Below are 20,998 nucleotides of genomic sequence, written 5' to 3'. Positions count from 1 at the left end.
GGCGTGTCCGGCGCCGGCGGCGGGGCCGGCGACGGCGGCGACGAGGGCTACAGCACTGGCAGCGGCGGCGACGGGGGAACCGGCGGCGGAGGCGGCGGCGGACGAGGCCCCGGCGGCGGCGGCAGCAGCACCTGCAGCGCGTCCTCGGGCGGCCGCCGAGGCAGCCTGGAGATCTCGTCCGACGGCGAGCCTCTCAGCCGCATGGACTCGGAGGACAGGTCTGTGCGGCGCTCGCTGCTTCTTGCTCTCTTGCTCTGCTGCTCGGGTAGGGCCCGCGGGGCGCGATGCCCCACCGCCCTCGCCGCGGCGCACGGAGCGGGGGTCCCCGCACCCTTGGGGTCCTGGGGCATGGCGTGCTGCGGACAAGCGAACGCTGCCCTCGGGTTTCGCTGGTCCGGAGCTGTCCGGGTGGGTCGCAAACCTCAGCCTTGCTTGTGCGAGACGTGTAAGCTCACGGCACACGGAAAAGATCCGTGTATGTCTATTATAGCTCATTTTTCTTATGAAAGGGGCAAACTTTTTTCCCTCCTGTTATGTAAAAGCTTGGAGCAGGAGCATGGAACTTCCTGTGAACCCACCCCGAAATATCTGAGTGTGCCTATGTCTCGATCTGGCGCATCTTTGTTCCGATTCAGTCGCTGGCAATTGACTGAAAGATGGACCACTGCCCCTCACTATCTGTTTTTGCAAGGCGTGTAGCTTGCTTCAAAAGGATCTTCCATCCTACCGGGATGGGACTTCTCTTTTTGTCCCTGTCAGGGATTTAGAAGCATCCCTGGAAAGTGCTGCAGCCATTCTCTGCTGTCCCAGGGCTTGAAGGAGGGATTAACAATATAACAACTAAGTAACAAAAGTAGGGGTTGACCCGTGGACCTGTTGATATTCCCACACTTGTAGCAGCAGTCCCTCATTAATGTCTTTTTTAACTCGCAGGGCAGCTGGGCCCCTGGGCATTGGATCCCACTGAACTCCGATTGTACTATCCATGAGAGGGGCTTTTTATATTAGTTTGTTCTCTCTAGTTGTTGGGATGACTCTGGCCTCTTCATTCAAGTACCCCTCTCTGGCTAGCTGCCAAACCCCTAATAATTTCCTTAGAGGTTGGGAGATGTCTCAGAGCCCATCTCCCTGTTTCCCTACCTATATTTAGTTGTCCTGTATTTTGTTTTTTTAAATACAGCTGCTTTAGTTCTGAAGCATTTCGTATTTCCCCCTTCTGTCCAGTCCTTCTCAAAAGAAAGCTTAACTGGGTATGAGGGGGAGAGTAATTCACACTCTACTCCTTTCTCTTTGCGAGGGGGTAGCAAATACCTAATTGTATATGTCAGACCTGTAACAAGCATGTCTTGTAGAATTCACTAACACAAGTGGGTTTATGCAGCCTCTGAAAACCCAGATGTGCTTTCTAACAAAAGGTTATGTGTATAAAAAGAGCTTACATTGGCACAACAAGCATCCAGAAGACCAGAGTTCCTTAAGATCTGGTCTCTGTAGGCTGGGTAACAGTAGATATATTGTAAAAGTCTGCCAGAAATCTAAATGTTCCATAATCCCCTAAACATACATTACTTAATTTGCAGTTGTAGTTTTATTCAAGTGGAATTATATATTGGCACAAAAATACATTGGGAAGCTAATCAGTGATTTCTGATCAAGTTGTACCTGTGTCATTTCCTCATTGTAAAGCACAGCCATATTATTATGTAAATAGCAACTAGTGGTAGCTAGGTTTCAAACAAAACTGGGAGTTGCAAGGCAGAAATTGTGGAATTCATAGGAGACAGTGGCTTGAATTTGTGAAATTTGGAAGCTTATAGATGCAGAACAACACTTTCCCTTTTCATGGTTTTACTATAACAATATTTTTGTGGTTTAAGATTAAAAATTAGTTCCAAAGTTACTGGGCCAAACTCTGGTTTGGAGAATCATTAAAAACAGTATTTAAATGTCAAATAAGGAAAAACTTATCAGCTCAAGCTTTGCTTAGATAATATTGAAAAGTATTAATGGCTGTTTTAAGGGTTTTTAAAAAGTTTGTTCCCAGTCACTATTCATGGTTTTTTAAATTTCTTGTGAGAAGATCAAGCGTGTGTAACATATTATGTAATGGCATGTTTTTCTGGGTGTATATGGATGTAGACCAATCTGTGCTCATAGCAGAAAATCTTCATTTTTTCAGGTTGTGCCTTTTCCTCTGTCCCAAATCTCTCTGTTGGAAAATATATATGATATGGGCTTTCATTTAATTCAGGAGTGGGCAGCCTCTGAGCTGCTGGTTTTGGCCCACAGTTTGCATATTCCTCTAGTATTGGCTATGTTGGGCATGTGATGGAGTAGTAAGCCAAACCATGTATTACATCTGCAATTTGCCTATCCTGGGTGCAAACATTAGAGGAGGGTAGTAGCCATGCTGGGTATCTTTTATGCCATATGCTGCATTTTTTGTTGAAATATAAGGTTCTGTCCCTTCTTGTCTGACAATTTATCTGCTTAAAAGATTGAGCACAATTACATATTAAAGACTTCTAGATAATAAGGCAACATATTTCAACCATGGTGGGCATTTTCAGTCTTTCAAAAGTGTGGTGTTGCTGGTGACCAAAGACCAGATTCTGTTCTGTTTGACTACTAATCCTAAACATTAGACAATGAACCAACTTATGTCATCATTACTTTTTCTAATTATTTTCATTTCAGTTAATGTTAATGTTGAAAGTGGTTTACAAATCTGATTATAAATGTTGCATTCTTTCCTGGATGATACGGAGTCAATATTTGCCTTCTGAAGTACTTAATGCTGCATTAATCTAGATTCACCCATCCATTTTAAGGTAAATTTTTGTTTATGCAAAGCAGCTACTACATGGGCACAGAATCTTGCTAAAGTAAAATGGCTTGCTTGTTTAATATGCTTAAATCATACTTGGTAAAGCCCAATAGGGTAAGGAGTCACAGTGTTCAGCAGGTGAGATAAGGCTGGCCTACACTCCCAGGTCACCAGTTCAGTGACATGCAAGAGGCATTTGCTATAGCTGACAGCTACCTAGTTAAGGCTTAGGTTTAGAACTGAAGGAGAGCACAGTAGCTGCCCAAAAGCCAAGACTTTTTTTTCCCTTACGGCTTGCTTTTGGTCTGTTTAAATGTGTTAACCTTTGATGTTCGTGTTTTATGTGTCAGCTTTGCTCTCATCCAACATTGCACATGCGCAGAGCTGCCTTGAACCTTTTGTCCTGATAGATTTTGAAGAGTTGTGCTTAGCTTTTAAAATTCTTCCTTTCCTTTTGCACTATGCTTTCATTCTTCAGTATTACAGCTGTTGCTTTCAGGCTGGTTAAATGAAAATGGATGGTTTCTTAGTGTGTTGTGTAGTGTATATGTACATGCTGAAGTCATCCAGTTCTGAGCTTACTTTGTTGTCCATTAATGATCTAATTTTCACTTCTAGAACTTGACCTGCTTGGACAGCTTGAAGAACTTAAAACCATAGGCATTAAGGTTCTGGGATGTGGCAATTTGGTATTTTCATGTTTCATACTGAAGTGGTACACATAGTTTGCCATGCCGCCACAAAACAATGACAGCCTATGATGAGATGATAGTGCAGTAAGCAAAGAATTCTCTGAAGCAGTTCATATTTTTGAATAAGAATGAGAATCGTCAAGGGATGTGTTCTCTGAAGTAATCTTTCCTATAGGTGCACTTCATCTCAGGGGCTTCCCTGAAACTTAAACCATTAAGTCTTTCTGTAGAGTTCAGTGTTTTTCTGTAGTGAACATCTTCTGAGTACAGAAATGTAAGAAATTTCCAGAGTTGAGACTGAAATGAGTATGTGTTACCAGAAAAAATTAAAAAGATTTTATACTGTCATTTCTTCATATGGGCTCAAAATGGGGGTAGAATCCTTATCCTTTTTATTAGTAGTAGCTTATCAGAAGGCAGAACTGGGAAAGAGATTATACTTGGATCTTTAAGAGCCTGTTCATATAATAGCAGCTGCTGCTACTTTCAGACTTTAGTATGTATTGAACTTAGAAAAAGTTTCATGTTTTCATTTACCTACCATATATAGAAGACAGTGAGCCAATCTTTACATCATGGTTGTTTAACCTAGAAATTGCAGAGACAAGTTGAGAATGTGAGGTGTTCTCACTTTATTTCCAATTTTAATTAACATTTTTGTGACATGCAGACCCAGAAATTATTGGGTTAAGCAACCCAGAGTTAATCTAAGAATTGCCCATTTTTGTTGCATGCGGACCAAGCCATGCCACTTTGGAAGCACTGTTCTAATGCCACTTCTAGCACCTTCTGTATAAGGTAAAAGAGTGAGTCAGTTTGTGACCACAAATTAGAATCTAGTATATTCTTCCAGTAAAGAATAAATAGCAAAATTGTATTTAAAATACCAAGAAAATAGACAATAGAGTACTTTAAACTAAGTATTATAGTACATGATTTCTGAGACTTCTGCCAGTAGGAACAACTTAACTTCACATACATGGAATCACCCCAGTTAAAGTGACATTCCCTATACCAAAGTATTTTATACTTGAATTGTATGTAGAATTGGAACCATGATTAATATTAAAAGTTAACTTTTATCCAGGGGGCTTAACTACATTTTAAGTAGTACTTGAAGGATTTTTTGTAAATGCTACATTAAGAATTCTTTACATAAAACAAATTAATGCTGTCACATCTGCTAATGCAAACTCTTTATATTAGTCAACTAAGAACCAAGGATAGTTTATAATTACTAGAGCATAAAACAGATATAAGATCAGGGAATTCTTTGAAATTTGATTACATAGTATCCCTATTTAATATATACCTTTGTATTTAATCAGGCCACCTCTTCAAATTTATTCTTAAACTGTAGGGTTTACTTCTTTACAGTATAATTGCCACCATGGACAGCTTTAGGAAGGGAGTACACAAATTCATGGAGGGTCATGCCACAGAATTTTTGCCTTGCCCTCCTGATAGGACTTCCAGCTCTCCTGAATGAGTATGGGAAAATTCAGAGAGCTTTAGAGCAGAGTAGAAATCCATTCCTGTGATAGATTCCATTTCATTGGTAAGCAGGCAAAATAGAATCCACTGCTGTTTTAATCAGATATTATACCACCCAAGAGCCAGAACTCTGTGGGTTACCACAATGGCTACTAGTCATGATAGCCATAAATTGTCTGGCAGAGTAGAACAGGAGGTAGGACTGCTTGCTTATGACCTGCTCAGGCTCTTCCATAGGTATCTAGTTGGCTGATGGGCATTTGGGCTGGCCTTTTAGGGGGTTTTGTCTGTAAACTTGGGATCTCCACAGGAGCATTGAATAAATAATTTTAAATGGTAGCAATGAATAACGAGAATGTAGCAACAGTCTACAGTTTCAGTGTTCTGAGACATTCACATTTTAGGTAATGAATTCTTCACATAAGAACAGATGGCAAAAATTTAGGGGCTTTTCTGATTACACATTTGTGGAGTATGCCTTTCTGTTACCCAGGAAGTAAAGTTCATCCTGTTGAAACTTACAACAGGTTAAGTACCGTAAAATGTATGCATTTTCTGATTGTGTCCAAACGGATAGTAGCAAAGCCTGGGCAGCTACAGGGTATTGTTACTTGATTTTTACAATGCTTTTCTCAATATTTTGCTTTGCTTTGGAATTTTGACAGTGGGAAGAGGACACAGCTTTCTTATAATGGCTTCCAGGAGTGACATAAGGCAACTTGTAAATAGTCACTTTCACTGCTTTGCACACCACAGATAAATTTCTGTAAATTTAGATTGGTTTTATGGATTGGCTTATTCTTTATAACTTAAATGTTGTTTGTAGATATATCAGTTAATAAATAAACACATTCTTTGGGACACAAGTCAGTCGCTTCCACTCAGGTTACTCATAAGCCTTTGAACCCCGTGGCTCATGTCCATCCATTCACCAGAGCAAAGTGATGGTGATCTCCATCATGCATTTCATCTAGATGACTGCTTTCAAGGAGGTGGAAGGAAGGAGCCTGGACATGGATTGGAATTGGCATATGAAGATGACTCCAGACTCCTCCATGCCTCAGCATGCCCCCTTTCCCCTCTCCAAAGTGTATTTGTGATATTGGGGGAGGAAGCCAGCTTGGTTCTTTCTGCACTGACAGAGAAGATGGCAAGGCAGAGGCTCAGTTGTCAGAGTAAGCACTCAGGTTGAATGACCTTGGTGCCAGGGTCTGAAGAATCCTATACCTGCAACCCCATTGTTAGAATGCCATAAGATTGGGTCCTTCGTTAATTAGATTACATTGCATGGCTAAATGGGGACTGTAACCCAGATTTCTTAGATCCTCAGTCCAGCACTTTAACCCCCACACTGGCTCTCACCACTAATGTAAAAACATTCTTAGAAACCAGCTGCTTTTGGGAATTACATATAAACCAAGCAATCAGTGCAGGACCTTGAAGCCAGGTGACAGACTCTAAACTCCCACTACCTTGCAGGGCTGCTCTTGTGAGGATAAACATGGGTCTGCCAAAGCCATCTTGAGAGCCTTGCAAGAGGCAAAGAGTGGGATATAAGTGCAATATTATAATAGTAGTATAAACTGCTAACCCACTTTCCTCAAAGCAATATTGTCCACCTGAAGAGCCAATGATTATTAAATGCCTCCTGAAGAACCAATGAAAATGCTAATACATAATTATGAAAGTGAAGATATAAACTAGCTTGTATAGAATTATATTAGTGAAGACACAGGCAGGTCCTGAATGAATCCTGGGCAGTTATTCTCAAGATTGTCTAATTGTCAATTTGACTAATTGTCAAAGATATCTGTGTGATGGGTAAGAAAGACTGTGGATTAATGCCATCACTCAAGGTGAACAATTATATAAGGAAATTTGAGGACATTAGCTTATTCAAATCAAAGCTGTGTTTAGAGTTTACTTGTCAGTGATGGTCAGTGAATTTTATATGATGTACGTTATTGAAGTCTGCAATATTGATGTTTAGGAAAGCTTATACAACTAGATTTTAACTAGGAAATTTTGAGGTGGGAATTCCCCCCCCCCCAAAAAAAAAAGATTTAGAATCAAATATGTTAATCTAAAGCCTTTTTGTGCTTTCATTAGAAATGTTGAGGAGCTGACACTTAAGCTGAAATATATACGTTAGTAAATGATGAAGTAATACTGAAGGGAGTGGGTAAGTATGCTCTGGTGTTTTAACCATATTACTTACGTTCCAGAAGCACACCAGGGTTATGTACCTTCCTATTAGCTAAACCGCTTATTTTGGTGCTAGGTAAGAAATGTGCACTTAAAGAGCTAAACTTTTAAAATCTTAGACTAGTAAGATCTGGGAAGCATCAGCGTTTGCTATAGCCACTAATTTAGCCTATAGAGTTGTATTGCAATGCCGTATTTTATTTAAAATATTTGTTGTTTTATGGAAAATTAAAGAGGATCTGAGGATATCCCCTACTACTTGTTAGTGGGATACCAGGTTTGAAACAAGCATGCAGCAGTCTCTGTGTTTCTTTGCCTAGTATGTTTAACTGAATATAAATAATTGTACTGGCAGCCCAGTGCTGCCAAGATACAGAAGTATGGCTCAGTAATTGAGGAGACATCCACAGCATTCTTCACTCATGAACTGCCCAAACTTTATGGTCATCTTCAGGGGCACTCTCTCAAGCTGTTTCCCTTCTGGTGAGGTGGTTCTCTGGTGCCAGTGCTGTCATAGGGAGACTTACTTGGTACGAAACATGATGTCTGTTTAGCAGCAGCTGTTCTGACCCAGCATTATATTTCAGGCTATAAATCTTACAGACCTTATGGTTCTTCTGTTGATCTGATTGATTTGCTTTTGCTTCTTTGAGTTCAGTTGTATGCATGCTTTCAGTTTGTTAGTGAAGTGTTCTGCCAGCTTGAGAATTGCATGACTGAAATTTTCAGGGGTAGATAGATTCCTAAGGACACGATCCTGTGCATGTTTAGATGAAAAAGTCCTACAGCTCCCAGCATTCTCCACATTGTAGAAAGTTTTCTTCTGTCTAAACATTGCATTGTGTTCTGAAGCATGGCAGTTGCTAAAGAATTGTATTTTGCTGCTAGACTGAACTAGCTGGGTTGCACAGCAGTTCTTAAAATTCTTAGAGCTGAGCTGAAATTGTCGTTTCATTTTGTTCATTTTTTTATGAAAAACGCCTGTGTTTTTCATTGTATTTGGAGTGTCGCCCTAAAGTTCATCTTTTAATTCATGTCAGGGACACTAGAAGGGAGTGAGCAAAACTTATGAAGTCTGACTCAGCAAAGCTCCTGAGCCTTGGATGCATTTATTATATTGCTGTATATGTTGATAAATTTGCTTTTTTATTTATTAGGTGCTTTGAAGCTCACATCGAAATAAGGCCAGATGTGTTTGAATGAATGAATGAATGAATGAATGAATGAATGAATGAATGAATGAATGAATGGTGTGTGTTCTGTTCTGGCCTAACTGTTACCATAAACTTCAAAATACCTTACCTGCATTGGAAAGAGAAGTGATGTAGGCCCTGACCTTGAATTCCTGAGCGTGGCTGACCAAACTTGAGAAAGTTGCTTCCAAAAGTGAGCTACAACTTCTAGATATTTACTGGGTTCATGCAACAACATAACCTACATTCAGTGTTGAGGGTAGGCTGTTGAACAGTGGGTTGTTCTGTTCTGTGTCATTAGCTGCAACAGCAAACCCTGAGTTTGTTTTTGTTTTGTTTTTTGGTGTGTTGGTTTGCACAGTACAACCCATGTACTAACAACAATCCTTGGTTCAACAGCTAGCCATGTTCAACCTAGAATATAGGTTTTCTTATTGTGTGAACCATGCCAGATTTTATTTACAATGGTTATAAATGATTTTGCATTCCAGAGGGGATTGTATTCCCCCTAAAAGAGTTGATTTAAAGTTTGGGATGCTCTTGGATCCAACGTTGTCACTAAGAGATCAGGTGGACTCCATTTACCATCTGCTGTGGCTGCTGGTATTAAAACCCCTAAATGGTTTGGGCCAGCCCACCTGAAGGATCACCTATATACACACCTATGTAGACCCTAAAATAGTCCTCAGTGGTCCTTCTCCAGGAGACCACACAAGAAGAGTCTTTTCTGTTGTGGCACCCCAGTTGTGGAATGAGCTTTCCAAAGATGTTCACCTGGTACCTGTGTTGTATTCTTTTTTGATACCAGATGATGATCTTATTTTCCCAGTATATTGGTTTGATGTTTAAATTTTTGCACTCTGGTTAGGTTTTAATTGGTTAATGATTTACTTTATGTTGTTTTATAAAGTAATTTTAAGCTGTTATATTTTATCATGTATTTTATGTTTTTTATTGTGAACTATCTGGAGAGTTTCAGCTCTTGGGCAATGTAGAAATACAATAAATAATAATTTAAGAAATCCCAAATGGTAAACAGTGGAACCAAAATGTCAAAATACTGAAGAATGTTTAACATAACATTTTCCGATGGCTGGTCTTTTACTCAAGAAATAATCGTTTGAATAAAAATGTCTTTAGCAGATGCTGAGAACAAAGTAATATTGGCACCTGCTTGACATCAACCAGCAGGGAATTCCACAGAGTGGGAGCCAATAAACTAAAATCTTTACTCTGAGTGGATGCCAAACAGATCTCAGGCCCGTGCAAGACTGTCTCATTAGATGACTTCAGTGACTGCCTAGGGTGATAAGGGAGAAGGCATTCTTTCCCTGTAAGGAAATCTTTTTCTCTGCCCCACCTAGAAAAGTGGTAGCAGTCCTGCCTACAGGCATGTTGAGCTGAAGACAGACATTGCAGACTATCTGGAGGGGCTGGGAAACTTTCAGCCTGGTGGCTGAAATTCAGCCTGGAAAACTTTGCAGTGGGGGAAGCACCCATTGGTGGATGACACCAAAGGCAGAGTTGGGAGGGCCAAACTGATTATTAGCAGTGTTGAGGCTATTCAGAAAAAAGACTTTTGCATGCCCACTTAGAATTAAGCAGGACTGAATCATTCATATCATATATCTCAAGCCTAACCTGCATGTTTGCTTACAAATAAGCAGGAACAGCTTCCTCAGAAGGAAGCAAGACCAGATTACTCAGCAGCACCTTTAAAAGTATCCAAACACTCTTATATGTTCAGAAGAATAGGGAGAGCCTCACAAGAAAGCAGACTAAAATGTGACTTCCCTAGACCCTGCCCCCTCTCTTATTTTCTCCTCTCCTCAGGGAAACCGCTTATTTCACATGATAAGAGAGAAGCTCTTATCTCTGTTCAGCTGCTATTGGAGATAAAAGGTTTTCCCTGCCAGGAGATAAGGAGTCTTGGAAGGAAACTGGTGTGTCTGATGGAGAACTTCTGTTGGCTGTATCTGGTGCACTGGTCAGCAGCTCTCCATATGATATAGAAGGATTCTGCCTAAGACTTAGCTTAGTTTCATGGGGAAGTTTCCCCGAGCTATGAGATTACTTTCTTAGAGGACTTAGGTGCTTCTGCAAGCTGTGCTGTTTGGGCTAGTTCAGGGATTGCATAGTAACAGAGAATTTACAAATGAAAAGTAGAATATATATATTTTTGGGGAAGAAATTTGGAATAAAAACCAATGTTTCTGGAAAAAACAGACTTGCTGCCAGTGGGGAAACATACTTTGATAAATTAAGGTACTTGGTTCCTGGGGACAGATTTCTTGCAGTCATGTGACATTGCCAACAGCAATGCATTTTATTTGTCCTTCATAAAAGCGACAGATTAGTGTACCTTTGCTTCTCTGAAGAGTTTTCTTCCATCTTACCCATATGTAGAGTTGTGAAGATCTGAAAAAGGGAATAGTCGGAAAAAGGGTTTTTTTTAAGTTTTCCTTCACATCTAGGGAGCATCTTTTTTTAAAAAAAGATGTTCTAAATCTGTACTGTATTTTTCAAAAATGAAAGTTTATTTTTTCCCTTTTATTTGCAGCAAGAAAAATGCAATGGTGGCTGCACCTTCAGAAACACGTCTGCTGTTCGTGCTGTTTGTCAGTTGAGATCTGTTTGCACTTCATTGTGATTCTTAAGTTCATTTTAAGAGTGTGACTCTCTAGAGCTGGCAATATAGGGGCCATGGGTCGGCAAAGAATGCAAACCTGGTCCAGCATACTTGCTTTCTTTAGCCACTTGTGCTTTGATATCAAATGGGTTGTTTAATAATCACTGCAGTATGACACAGAAAAAGAGGTTTGCTGCCAAGCGTCAGAACTGCCGCCATGCTTCGCAGCCAGAAACAAGAAAACGAGCATCAAACACTAGGAAATGTGCACATCACACTGTTAATCTCATCCCCTGATACAGTCCCTTGAACACTTAAGGAAAAGATGGAACAGCTGACCTAGCTTGTGGGAGCTCCTTCTTGTTCTAAGCATAAAAGGAAACCATTCAGTGAAAAAGAAAGGAAATCTATTACTCTGTAAGCCCCCTAAGGAAAGTGGCCCCATAAGAAAGCACTAAATTGACTCACTGGCAGATGCCAATAATATGAAAAATGGAAAGACCCATAACATGGATTTGGAGGGTTAGAGGTAGCATGTTGTGGGTTTGTGCGTGTGTGTGTGGGGGGGGTGCATGCTGGTTCTTGAACCAGTTGAAATATGTACTGGGCTGAATGATTTTTGCTGAGGGTTTTGTGATTCTTTGCACTCACCTCAACTTGAATCCTAACTTTCAAGCACAGCTAGTGCAGTTCTAGCTTCCTTTTAAAGAAATGGCTATGTCCTCTTTTTGGTTCCTCTGAACCAGGCAGGTTATCCTTTGGTTGCACACAGTTATACCAGTATAAGGTTTGCATCTCTGCTGCATGCTCCTTTTGATCCGATTCCACCTGCATGTTGACCTCCAAGGCCACTGATGCAAGGGACCATCTGTCAGGCCTGAATTGTGCCTGAGGGAGAATGGCTTGGCCAGACTCTAGAGGGGAAGTTCTTACCCGTTGATGGATTTATTTGGTTTAGGTTTTGTCTATGTATTTTATGTACAGTTCCATAATATTTTGTATCACTGGTCTTGATAACAGTTATTTAATACAAGCTACAATTGATAGTTTTTTAAATCCATTCTTGGTTGCACTTGGCCTTACCATTTTAGTTTGGTACAGATGGATTTTGAGATAGCAGGCCTATTCATTAAATCTGCCAGAAGGGATTACTTGCAAAAAAGATGAAATAAACTCTCATGATGGACTGAATTGCACATCTATAGCTGTGTGCTGGTTTTGTTGCCTTTTGAAGAGCTAAAACATGGTCACAATAAATGTTGCCTATTCCTTAAGTCTCTAAAGGAAAACAGGCTCTATACAATTTAAAGATGAATTAACAGTGGCCAGACTCACAACTTTGAGGCTTAAAATTTTAAGTAAAAACAAATGGGAAGTAGATGAAAGTAGGGAAAGCTAGTGGGTGTCAGGCACACGTAGTGCAATCCTATGTATGTTTAGTTAAAAGCCCCACAGGGTTCCACAGTGCCTTTTCCTTACGTTTGTGATGGCAGCCAAGGGTAAAATCTTTAGTTGCTAGTTAGTTGCTTGTAGAAGTGCATGTTAAATGAAATCCATATAGCCTGAAGTGCCTGATCCTGCCAGATCTTGGAAGCTCAGCAGGGTTGGTCCTGGTTGAAATCTGGATGGGTGACTTAAATGTTGGGAACCGCTTAGAGAGCTTTGGCTATGGGCAGTATAGAAATGTAATAACAATAATATATTCTTAATGGAGAAAATATTCCCCCCCTTATGAAGCAATTTGTAACTGGGAAGATGGAGCTAAAGCGAAGGATTCAGTGCTTAGAGAACTAATGATTTCCTTTTGACATTTAGTTGTTGATTTGCATATAGTTGTTTCAATAAAGAAGTAGATGAAGTTTATGATAACAAACATTATTTTACTAAAAATCAGTTATTAGAAAACTCCAGCCTGGAACCTCAATGTGGCAGTATTTTCACAAAGCTAATCTGGTGTGCAGTCTCTGCAATTAGCAGTGAGATGACACATACAAAAAGATGTTAGACAAACCATGTGTATTACCTATTTGAATTCCGATAATTTAACATTCTGGCTCACAAATACTGAGGGGATAAGCTCTTTCAGTTGCTTTGCTTAATTATAAAATCAACTTATTAACAATGGGCAAATTTGCCATGATATGACAATCCATTCTGCAAATAAGCTACACAGGATGAATTGTCACAATTCCTAGTCGTCCAGCCAATTTCCCTGGTACCTGCATGGCAGAACCCATCTTGCCTGCCTTTCCCTGATCCAGTTATGACCTTGCTTTTGTTCACATTCCCCCCTCTCTTTTCACAGCGTTGTGCCACTTCCCTGATCCCCACTCCTCGGATGCCCGACTGTCACTAGTTCTCCTTCCGCTTTGGGGGAGAGGCTAGGAATGTTGAGATTGCAGGTGGAGTTTCTTTTTGTTTCATTTTTGGGTTTTGGTGGTATACAAGCCTGCACTTGCAGCTTGGAAATATGGAGTCCTGTCCACCAATGCCCTGGTAAATGCCTGCTGTCAAAGTGCCATAGGAAACATTCAGGGGCATTGACAAAATGTGGCTGCATATGGATTAATTTGCACACACTTGACCACTTTAGGTCCATCAGATCTGGTCCATCATTTTCATGGTCAGAATTCTGCTTGTGGAATCATTTTCCTGTGTGTTCTGCATAGAGGACCATAATTTTTCTGCTTATATATTCTGCATTTGATCTCTGGTTTCAGCATGTCTGCACAATCTGCCTCCATGTGTTTTCTGTGTAGCTTTTTGGGCCTTCTTTGTTACTCAGAGAAAGCATTATATCTGTTTACTCTTATTATTCTGCTCCTTCATTCCTGACAGATTCCATTTCTTTCAGCATTTCTTCGCTTCCACATTAAGGTTCTCTTTTAGGATCCTTCATATTCCTTTTGTCAGCATTTTGTATAGAAGTCAAAGATAGATCAAACTGGCGAGATGAAGAATTTCTTTAGAAGGAGATGCTGTGGGCCACTATTGGTCAATTTGTTGAGGGAGGGTAGGGACCCTGTTTCTATGTTCACTTAACTGGTTGACTTAAGTTTAGGCTAATACGCACCCGTCTTCAGGGGCTCTGCAAAAATTGGCCAGATTTGACATGATTGGCAAGAATAAAATCTAAGCTTCCAAAGTGGAATGTGCAGCTACTTTTCAGTTCTTCAGCACAGAAGCTCCCAAATCAAATGCTTTTGTAGAATTAAGATTTTAGTCTGGTGTTGACATGTAGAAAGGATTGGTAAACATGAGGGGAAGAAGATGTTTTCATAAACAGTGGTTTTCTCCATTCATAAAATACTTCTCTCAGATGTGTTCTAAATTTGCCAGTATGCAAACTAACCAGTTGCTAGAAATAGCAGTGATACAGTCAGTAACCAGTAAATATCTAGGAGTGCAACATACCTAGATTTAAACTCTTTTAAGTAATGATGTAGGGGTGGTGGAGGAGGAGAAGGAGGTGGTAGACAGGGTAGAAAGTCAGCCAAATAATTTTATTTCCTCCTCCTCCTGGTTTTGGCCATAACTGTCTGGTGTGTGGCCCCGGCAGAGGTAATGCAGAAGTAATTCCTATCTCTGGTTGGAGAGTTTTCAGGGTTTCCTTATTTTGGCTTCTACTGTACTGGCTTGCTCACATTGATCTCTAGTTCTAGTCCCACCTCATTTACGAGCTAGGGAAGGAAATTAAAAAAAAAAAAAAATAGATTGCAACTGTTCTACTGGGAACCATAGTTTCCTTTCACTGGGACAGTTCTGAACAACTGTTGACCCACCATGTTGAATGAATTTCACCAGAGGCTCATAAGTATATGCCCCAACTCACATCACCTACCTGCACAGGAAATGATCGTGGCAATTGTCGTGTGCCAAACTGACCACAGCAGAAAAGGGCACTTGCTCTATAAACACTCTGTTTTTTTTTCCTGGACAGTGTACTATAGATATATCCCCATTCTATTGAAAAGGAAAATCAAAGCAATTAAATACAAGTCAAGGAGAGAGACCCAGCCAGTCCAGTTCTTTGAGAGTTTAACAGGCATATGATGGTCTGCTGGAACTAGATCCTTAACTTCTAAAAAGCTTTGCCTCATGAAAGGTTCCTGGGTAAACATAGTCATGGGGTGAGAGCGTTTTAGCAAAATTTTTTTCTCATATTGGAAGTTCTTCTGCCCTTTTTTGAGCAAAATCTAACATGGAATTTGACATCCACAGTCTTCCACTGAGAGACCCATGCAGTAATTTATATTCAAAAGTTAAAGGTGCATGCATGCACAACTAGTTCGGACCTATATCATCGAGCCAGAATTAAAATGTAAACTCACCAGTATTTTTCTTATGATGTGTATTTATTGCTTGTAGTGACTGCTGGGATTTAGGGTGTTTCTATTTTAAGTTGAAAAATAAATTTGCTTGTAATATGGTTGCTTTATTGAAAAGTTAAGGATGATAATTAACTCATTGTTTTCCCCCTTCTTGTAGCATAAGCAGTACCATAATGGATGTAGACAGCACAATTTCCAGTGGACGTTCAACCCCAGTTATGATGAATGGACAAGGCGTTACAGCTTCGTCAGCAAAAAGTATTGCTTATAACTGCTGTTGGGACCAGTGCCATGCTTGCTTCAACTCCAGTCCAGATTTGGCAGATCACATTCGCTCCATACACGTAGATGGCCAGCGAGGAGGGGTTGGTTTATGTTTTTTCTGTTCTTCCATGATGTCTGTACTATGTTGAAAATTACCTGCAACTGCTGTTAAATTGCATCTTTTCTGGGGAAAGCTTCATAAATATGGTTATACACATTTTTAGAATGTATATAAAATACTTCAGAGATATTTAGTCCAATGGATTTTAGAAAGAAGTGCCTTAACATAGGCTTGATATAGACAATGGAGGACAGGGAGGGAAATGGGAACAGTGGTAGAGAAGAGCATTTTCACTCACTTTGGACTCATTACAGTAGGGTATTGGGACGATGTGGTTGATCCAAAATCTTCATGGAAAAGGCGGGCTTTGAGGAAGTAAGTTTGTGGAAGCTAGCAATATTTGGGGAGGCAGCCCCTGGCACAAGACAGCAAGGGAGAAAGGACAGACTTTCAGAACATCACAGGAAGGCACATGTCAGGATTATAGAAGTAAAGCTATTGTGGGCAGTTGGGCAAGGCTATGAGGAGAATGTTTGAAGAGAAGGATGCAAAGCTTATAGAGCAGGGGTGGCCAAACCGAGGCTCTGGAGCCATATGTGGCTCTTTGGGCTTTTTTTGCGGCTTGCCCCTCACTGCTGTGGGCGCCTGCTTGCTGCTTGCTGCCCACAGGCACCTGCTGCAGCTCTTACACATCTTACACATACCATATGTGCCTCTTCCGTTGAGTGAGTCTGGCCATCCTATTGCAGAGGATCCAGGATGTACAGAAGGCACTTTTCCTGATAAAGGAAGTGTGGATTTAAAGTGAGTGCACAGCATCAACAGAATTAATAAATCAGCCAAATGTTCTCCACACTAGGTAGCCTTTATGCTGTCTTACCTGGAGATGCTGAAATTAGTTTGGCGGAGTCAGACAGTTTGTGAATCATCAGGGCTGTGATGCTGCAACTTCTGGGGGAACCTAGAGTTTATTTAGCTACTAGTATGCAGAGATGCAGGCGGTAGGAAAACTTGCAAGACCAGATGTGATACTGCTATGATGCAATTTCTAGCACTAACTCCCAATAACCAGTGGTTTGCAGATTAGGAGCCAGCCTTGGGTGTACACACTTTCCGTCCCCTGTTTTCTTAACCATTTAATATTGCATATACACTAATGCTAATCATGGTTAAAGCTGACATTTCCTTGAAACAGTAGAAACAAGTGCAGCTTACATAGGTTCATGGTTATTAAAATGTGATACTCCTTCAAGTTGCTATGGCAAAAATGGCAACCTCAGTATGTTTTCTTGTACTTTGTCAGCAGGTGCTTTCATTTTTGACCCACTGTTTGACCCGTGATCCCAGTACTTGACTAAATGGAGAGAAACTGTCAGATATAGTACAGGGTATATTCATGTTTTCCATTCTTCCATTACCTCCTCTACACAAGCAAGGAGGTAAATTAAAGGAGATGGTATAATAATAGTATAAAACTGCTGATGGCATTTGTTGAAATCCTCAACAAAGATCAAGGTTTTTCTTACTTACATTATGTAATTAATTTATATGTTGCCCGATAGCTTAAAGCTATCTTTATAGTTCACAGAAATTAGACACCACAATACAAGATAATAAAACATAATAGAAAATCTCTAACATACAAATTTAAAACAACCAACATAAGTGTCCATCATATGCCTCTAATGCTTGGGAGAACTGTGTTAACTTGGTACCAAAAGGATGAGAATGTTTTATATATATTTGAGTGTAATACTCATGTGTATTTTGTGGTGTTGTCATAAATTCAAATTCCACCTCAAGTGGGAGGGCATTGCATATATTTATTTATTAAATGTATATGCCACTGAATAACCCAACAGGCCTTATTTTTTGGCCAAAGCAGTATTAATAAGCACCATGTTGCTCAATGTTTGGTACTAAGAAACTTCTTTGGTGGAGTTGATTTTTTCAGACATGTCTTCTGAGTAAATAAAATAGTTGAATAAACTCCAGTGGACTTCTAATCTTACAGCAAGATCTTAGACTCAGAACTTATCAATACCATGGACATGCTGTTCCAAGATCCCACTATATAATTTAAAGAGCCTGCAATGTTCTTGGTGTAGTCCAGATAATAAACCTGCTTGTGAGCTCACAGTCTCATAAGATATGATATAGAAGAAGAAAAGAATTAGGAAATAGGCAAGCAAGCAAGTTCTTAACATTTCCCAATCTGAAGTGCAGATGAACAGTTAACAGCTTCCCATTCCCTGATGGGAAGGACCAGAGCATATTCCTTTCAGCCTCACAGTCCAGGGGCAACTGGCTGTTAGGACTCAGTGTTTTTTCCAGGCCTGAAGGGAGGTAAATTGATTCTTCTCTGGGCCCAAGCAGGGAAGGGAAGAGGAGCAGTCCCTCCAGGCATTGGTTTCACTGGTCAGTTGCAGAGTTCAGTGCATGTGTCCCTTCAGTTCTTCAGGCACCAGGGAAGGTGTTAATACAGGTCTTAATACTGTTTTAGCTGGAGAATAATTTTCCTTCTGTAGGCCAAGGGTATGATAGTTCATATGAAGCATGGCCATACATTTGAGAAGGCAGTGATAATATACTGCCTTTCCTGTGCAATTTACTACTTTGTATGTGGGCAGACACCACCTGCTGGTGAATCTATGCAACTGTTTGTGTTCCCTTGTCAGCCAGCTAAGACTCCCCTTCCAGGCATTTAATGGCATCTCATGGGGACTTTTGTCAACTGTTTTATCAGTTCTCATATCTTACTGACTTTATTTTAGCTGTTCACATTGTTTTAAACGTTGTATATTAAAATTTTCTGCTATGTTCTCTCTCTTGTGTCTGACTTATTTTTGTGAACCACCCAGGACACTGGATTTTGAACAGTATAAAAATGAAATATCCTGTCTCATTTGTTGTATCTTTGTATAGCAAGTAACCCCCCCCCCTTTTTTTTTACTATTCCAGGAAGTTAGCAATGACTTGTTGGTTCAGTGTGTGTGTGTGTGTGTGTGTGTGGCGGGGGGGGGGGGCGTTCAACTGAAAGGTGTCTCAACCAGAAAAGTAAATTTTCTTTGTTGCCTGCATACTGAAGTACAGGTGTCTACAAATGCTAGTGTGGCTTAGTAGCCACCCACTCCCTGTACTTTCTGCAAAAACCCTTCCCCTTTACTTCCCAAGCCCTCTGTGATTGACAAAGCGCCTGTGGAAGAACTGGGGATTTTCCCCATTTCACTGTGGTAAGGAGGTTAGTAATAGCAGTAGATTGTTGTGCTGTTTTTTGCCTTCTGAAAACCACAGCACAGGTGGGGACATGGCGAGAGGAGACTGGACATCCCTCATACAGGAGGACAAAGTATACTTGCCACTAGTAAATGGTTTTGTGGTTGTCTGGTCCCTTCCAGATGTTTTAAGTCAAGGGTTCTGCTACTTGTGAGTTTGCAACCTGATAAAATGTTGGCAAAGTGCAGCACTTGGGGCTATTGATTCTATTTTGAATTGATGCTTTTTTTGATATTTTTGTACTCTAGGTTGGAGTTCAGAGGCTGCATATGTTTTTTTACATCCTAGCATGTGTAGAAGTGGAAAAATAGAGATAACTGATCCATTGGGTATTCATCTTTGGAGCCAGAATATTTTAAGTATAGAAATTCCTTCCTGATGGGAGCTGACCTATAATGGCACAGAGGTTGTGGGTTCCAATTCCAGCTTTCCACAGTTTGCATGATGGATAATGAACTGTGATAAATGTGCTGAAGAATGTCCAGATGCTTCAGTTGGTGCAAAATACAGCTCCCAGTCTGCTAACTAGTGCGCAGTATTGGAAACATTTTATACCTCTGTTAAAGGACATGCACTGGTTGCAAATTGCTGTCCAAGCTTTTGGTGTTAACCTTTAAAAGCCTAATGGCTTAGGACCTGGCCAGGAACCACCTACCTGGCATTCCCCTGTGATTAGATAACATAATTGAGCTGGTATCAAAGAAAAGAGATCAGTTGTTATTAAAGCTCAAATATCTTATTAGATTCTTCACAGCTTATCTGTAATATAATAGGACCCCTTCACAAGGCTGCCTTTAACAATGTAGAAATAAAATACTATTTTGGGGTCAGCCCAGCAATTTAAGTAGGTATTTGGACAGTTCCCAGGCAACTTCAGTAGCAGTGCATGGTGGTGATAGGTGTCCACAGTTCTTTATCTGCATTCCAGCATCTTCTAGCTAGACAGGTGTTATCTTAATTATTACATAGGGAATAAATCATTTTGGTTTTCTTTATATCCGGTATGGGACATGTGTTCATTGAAGATACACAGTCCTTTCAAAGTAGCCCTCTCATGCTCATGACTCTGCAGAATTGTTTGGTGGTGAGTTCCATAGGTTGACCATCCTAAACATATTTATTTTCTTATACTAATGATGATTTTTAAAGAATCTGCTGTTCTTCCATTTTGATTTTTTTTAAATTTCCCATTTAGGAGCTCCATTTTTAAAAGCCAGTGTGCTTCCTGAGAAGCCACTCATTTGTACTTTGTTTTTTCAAAAAGCATTTGACCATGTTCTCAGATCAGTTCTTGGATTATGGTGTTCAGTTCCTTAAACGTGACCTTTGCATATATATGTCAACTTGAAACCTCCAAGATGCTTTGCCATAGATAGCCTATTTCTGCTTTGGTTACTAAATGTGGTATTCATTATTTACGTTTGTCCATGACATGAGTTAGATGCAGTGTTGCAATAGTAACCTTTAGAGCTTTTTCTTAGAAGATCTGGTTGGATAGGGCTGGCATGATATGATATGAGCAGAGTTTGTCGCAATGGTGAAAGTTGGTCATGAGGGTTCACAGTGAGAAGTGTAAAAATATGACAGATGCAAAGAACTGCATATTCTTTCCCAAGACAAACCTGTCCAGTTTCCTGATGCTGAAACAAAAATGTTGGAAATACGGAATTTAAAAAATCACTCTTTACTTTGGAGTCTTGCCACGGGAATTTGAGTATGAAAAGCATGTAATAGGTGGGCATTCCTCCTCACTTAATAGCTGTTTTTTTCTTACTAGGTATTTGTTTGCTTATGGAAAGGCTGCAAAGTCTATAATACACCATCAACAAGTCAGAGTTGGTTACAACGGCATATGCTGACACACAGTGGTGATAAACCTTTCAAGGTAAGAGGACTTCCAGGACAGATTGAATAAAATCACTAGAGTTCTTGATGGCACACACTCCATCTGAGCTGGATTATGTCGGATTGATTTTTGTCTGTCTCTCTGTGCTAATTACCAATTTCTGTGCTCTGTGTGAGGGGG

General features: G+C 40.3%; 1 protein-coding gene across 2 annotated transcripts in view; it reads left to right on the top strand.

Annotated features, from left to right (window-relative positions):
- The first annotated feature begins 66 nt into the window (after window positions 1-66).
- The window catches only part of AEBP2 (AE binding protein 2), a 35,848-nt gene continuing 14,916 nt past the window's right edge, over window positions 67-20,998 (top strand). Inside the window, exons 1-3 of one of the 2 annotated variants that reach the window (XM_044452142.1) lie at window positions 67-218; window positions 15,529-15,736; window positions 20,750-20,857. In XM_044452142.1, the coding sequence (XP_044308077.1) occupies window positions 202-218; window positions 15,529-15,736; window positions 20,750-20,857 (333 nt within the window). In that variant the 5' untranslated portion in view covers window positions 67-201. Of the gene's footprint in view, window positions 219-2,699; window positions 2,832-15,528; window positions 15,737-20,749; window positions 20,858-20,998 lie in introns of those variants that run through there. The other variant, XM_044452143.1, reaches the window with a different exon arrangement.

The sequence above is a fragment of the Varanus komodoensis genome, unplaced genomic scaffold (assembly GCF_004798865.1).
Source record: "Varanus komodoensis strain SLA01 unplaced genomic scaffold, ASM479886v1 scaffold70, whole genome shotgun sequence".
NCBI lineage: Eukaryota > Metazoa > Chordata > Lepidosauria > Squamata > Varanidae > Varanus > Varanus komodoensis.
Note: the sequence above shows the minus strand (reverse complement) of the source record. Positions and strands in the feature narration are given on the sequence as shown.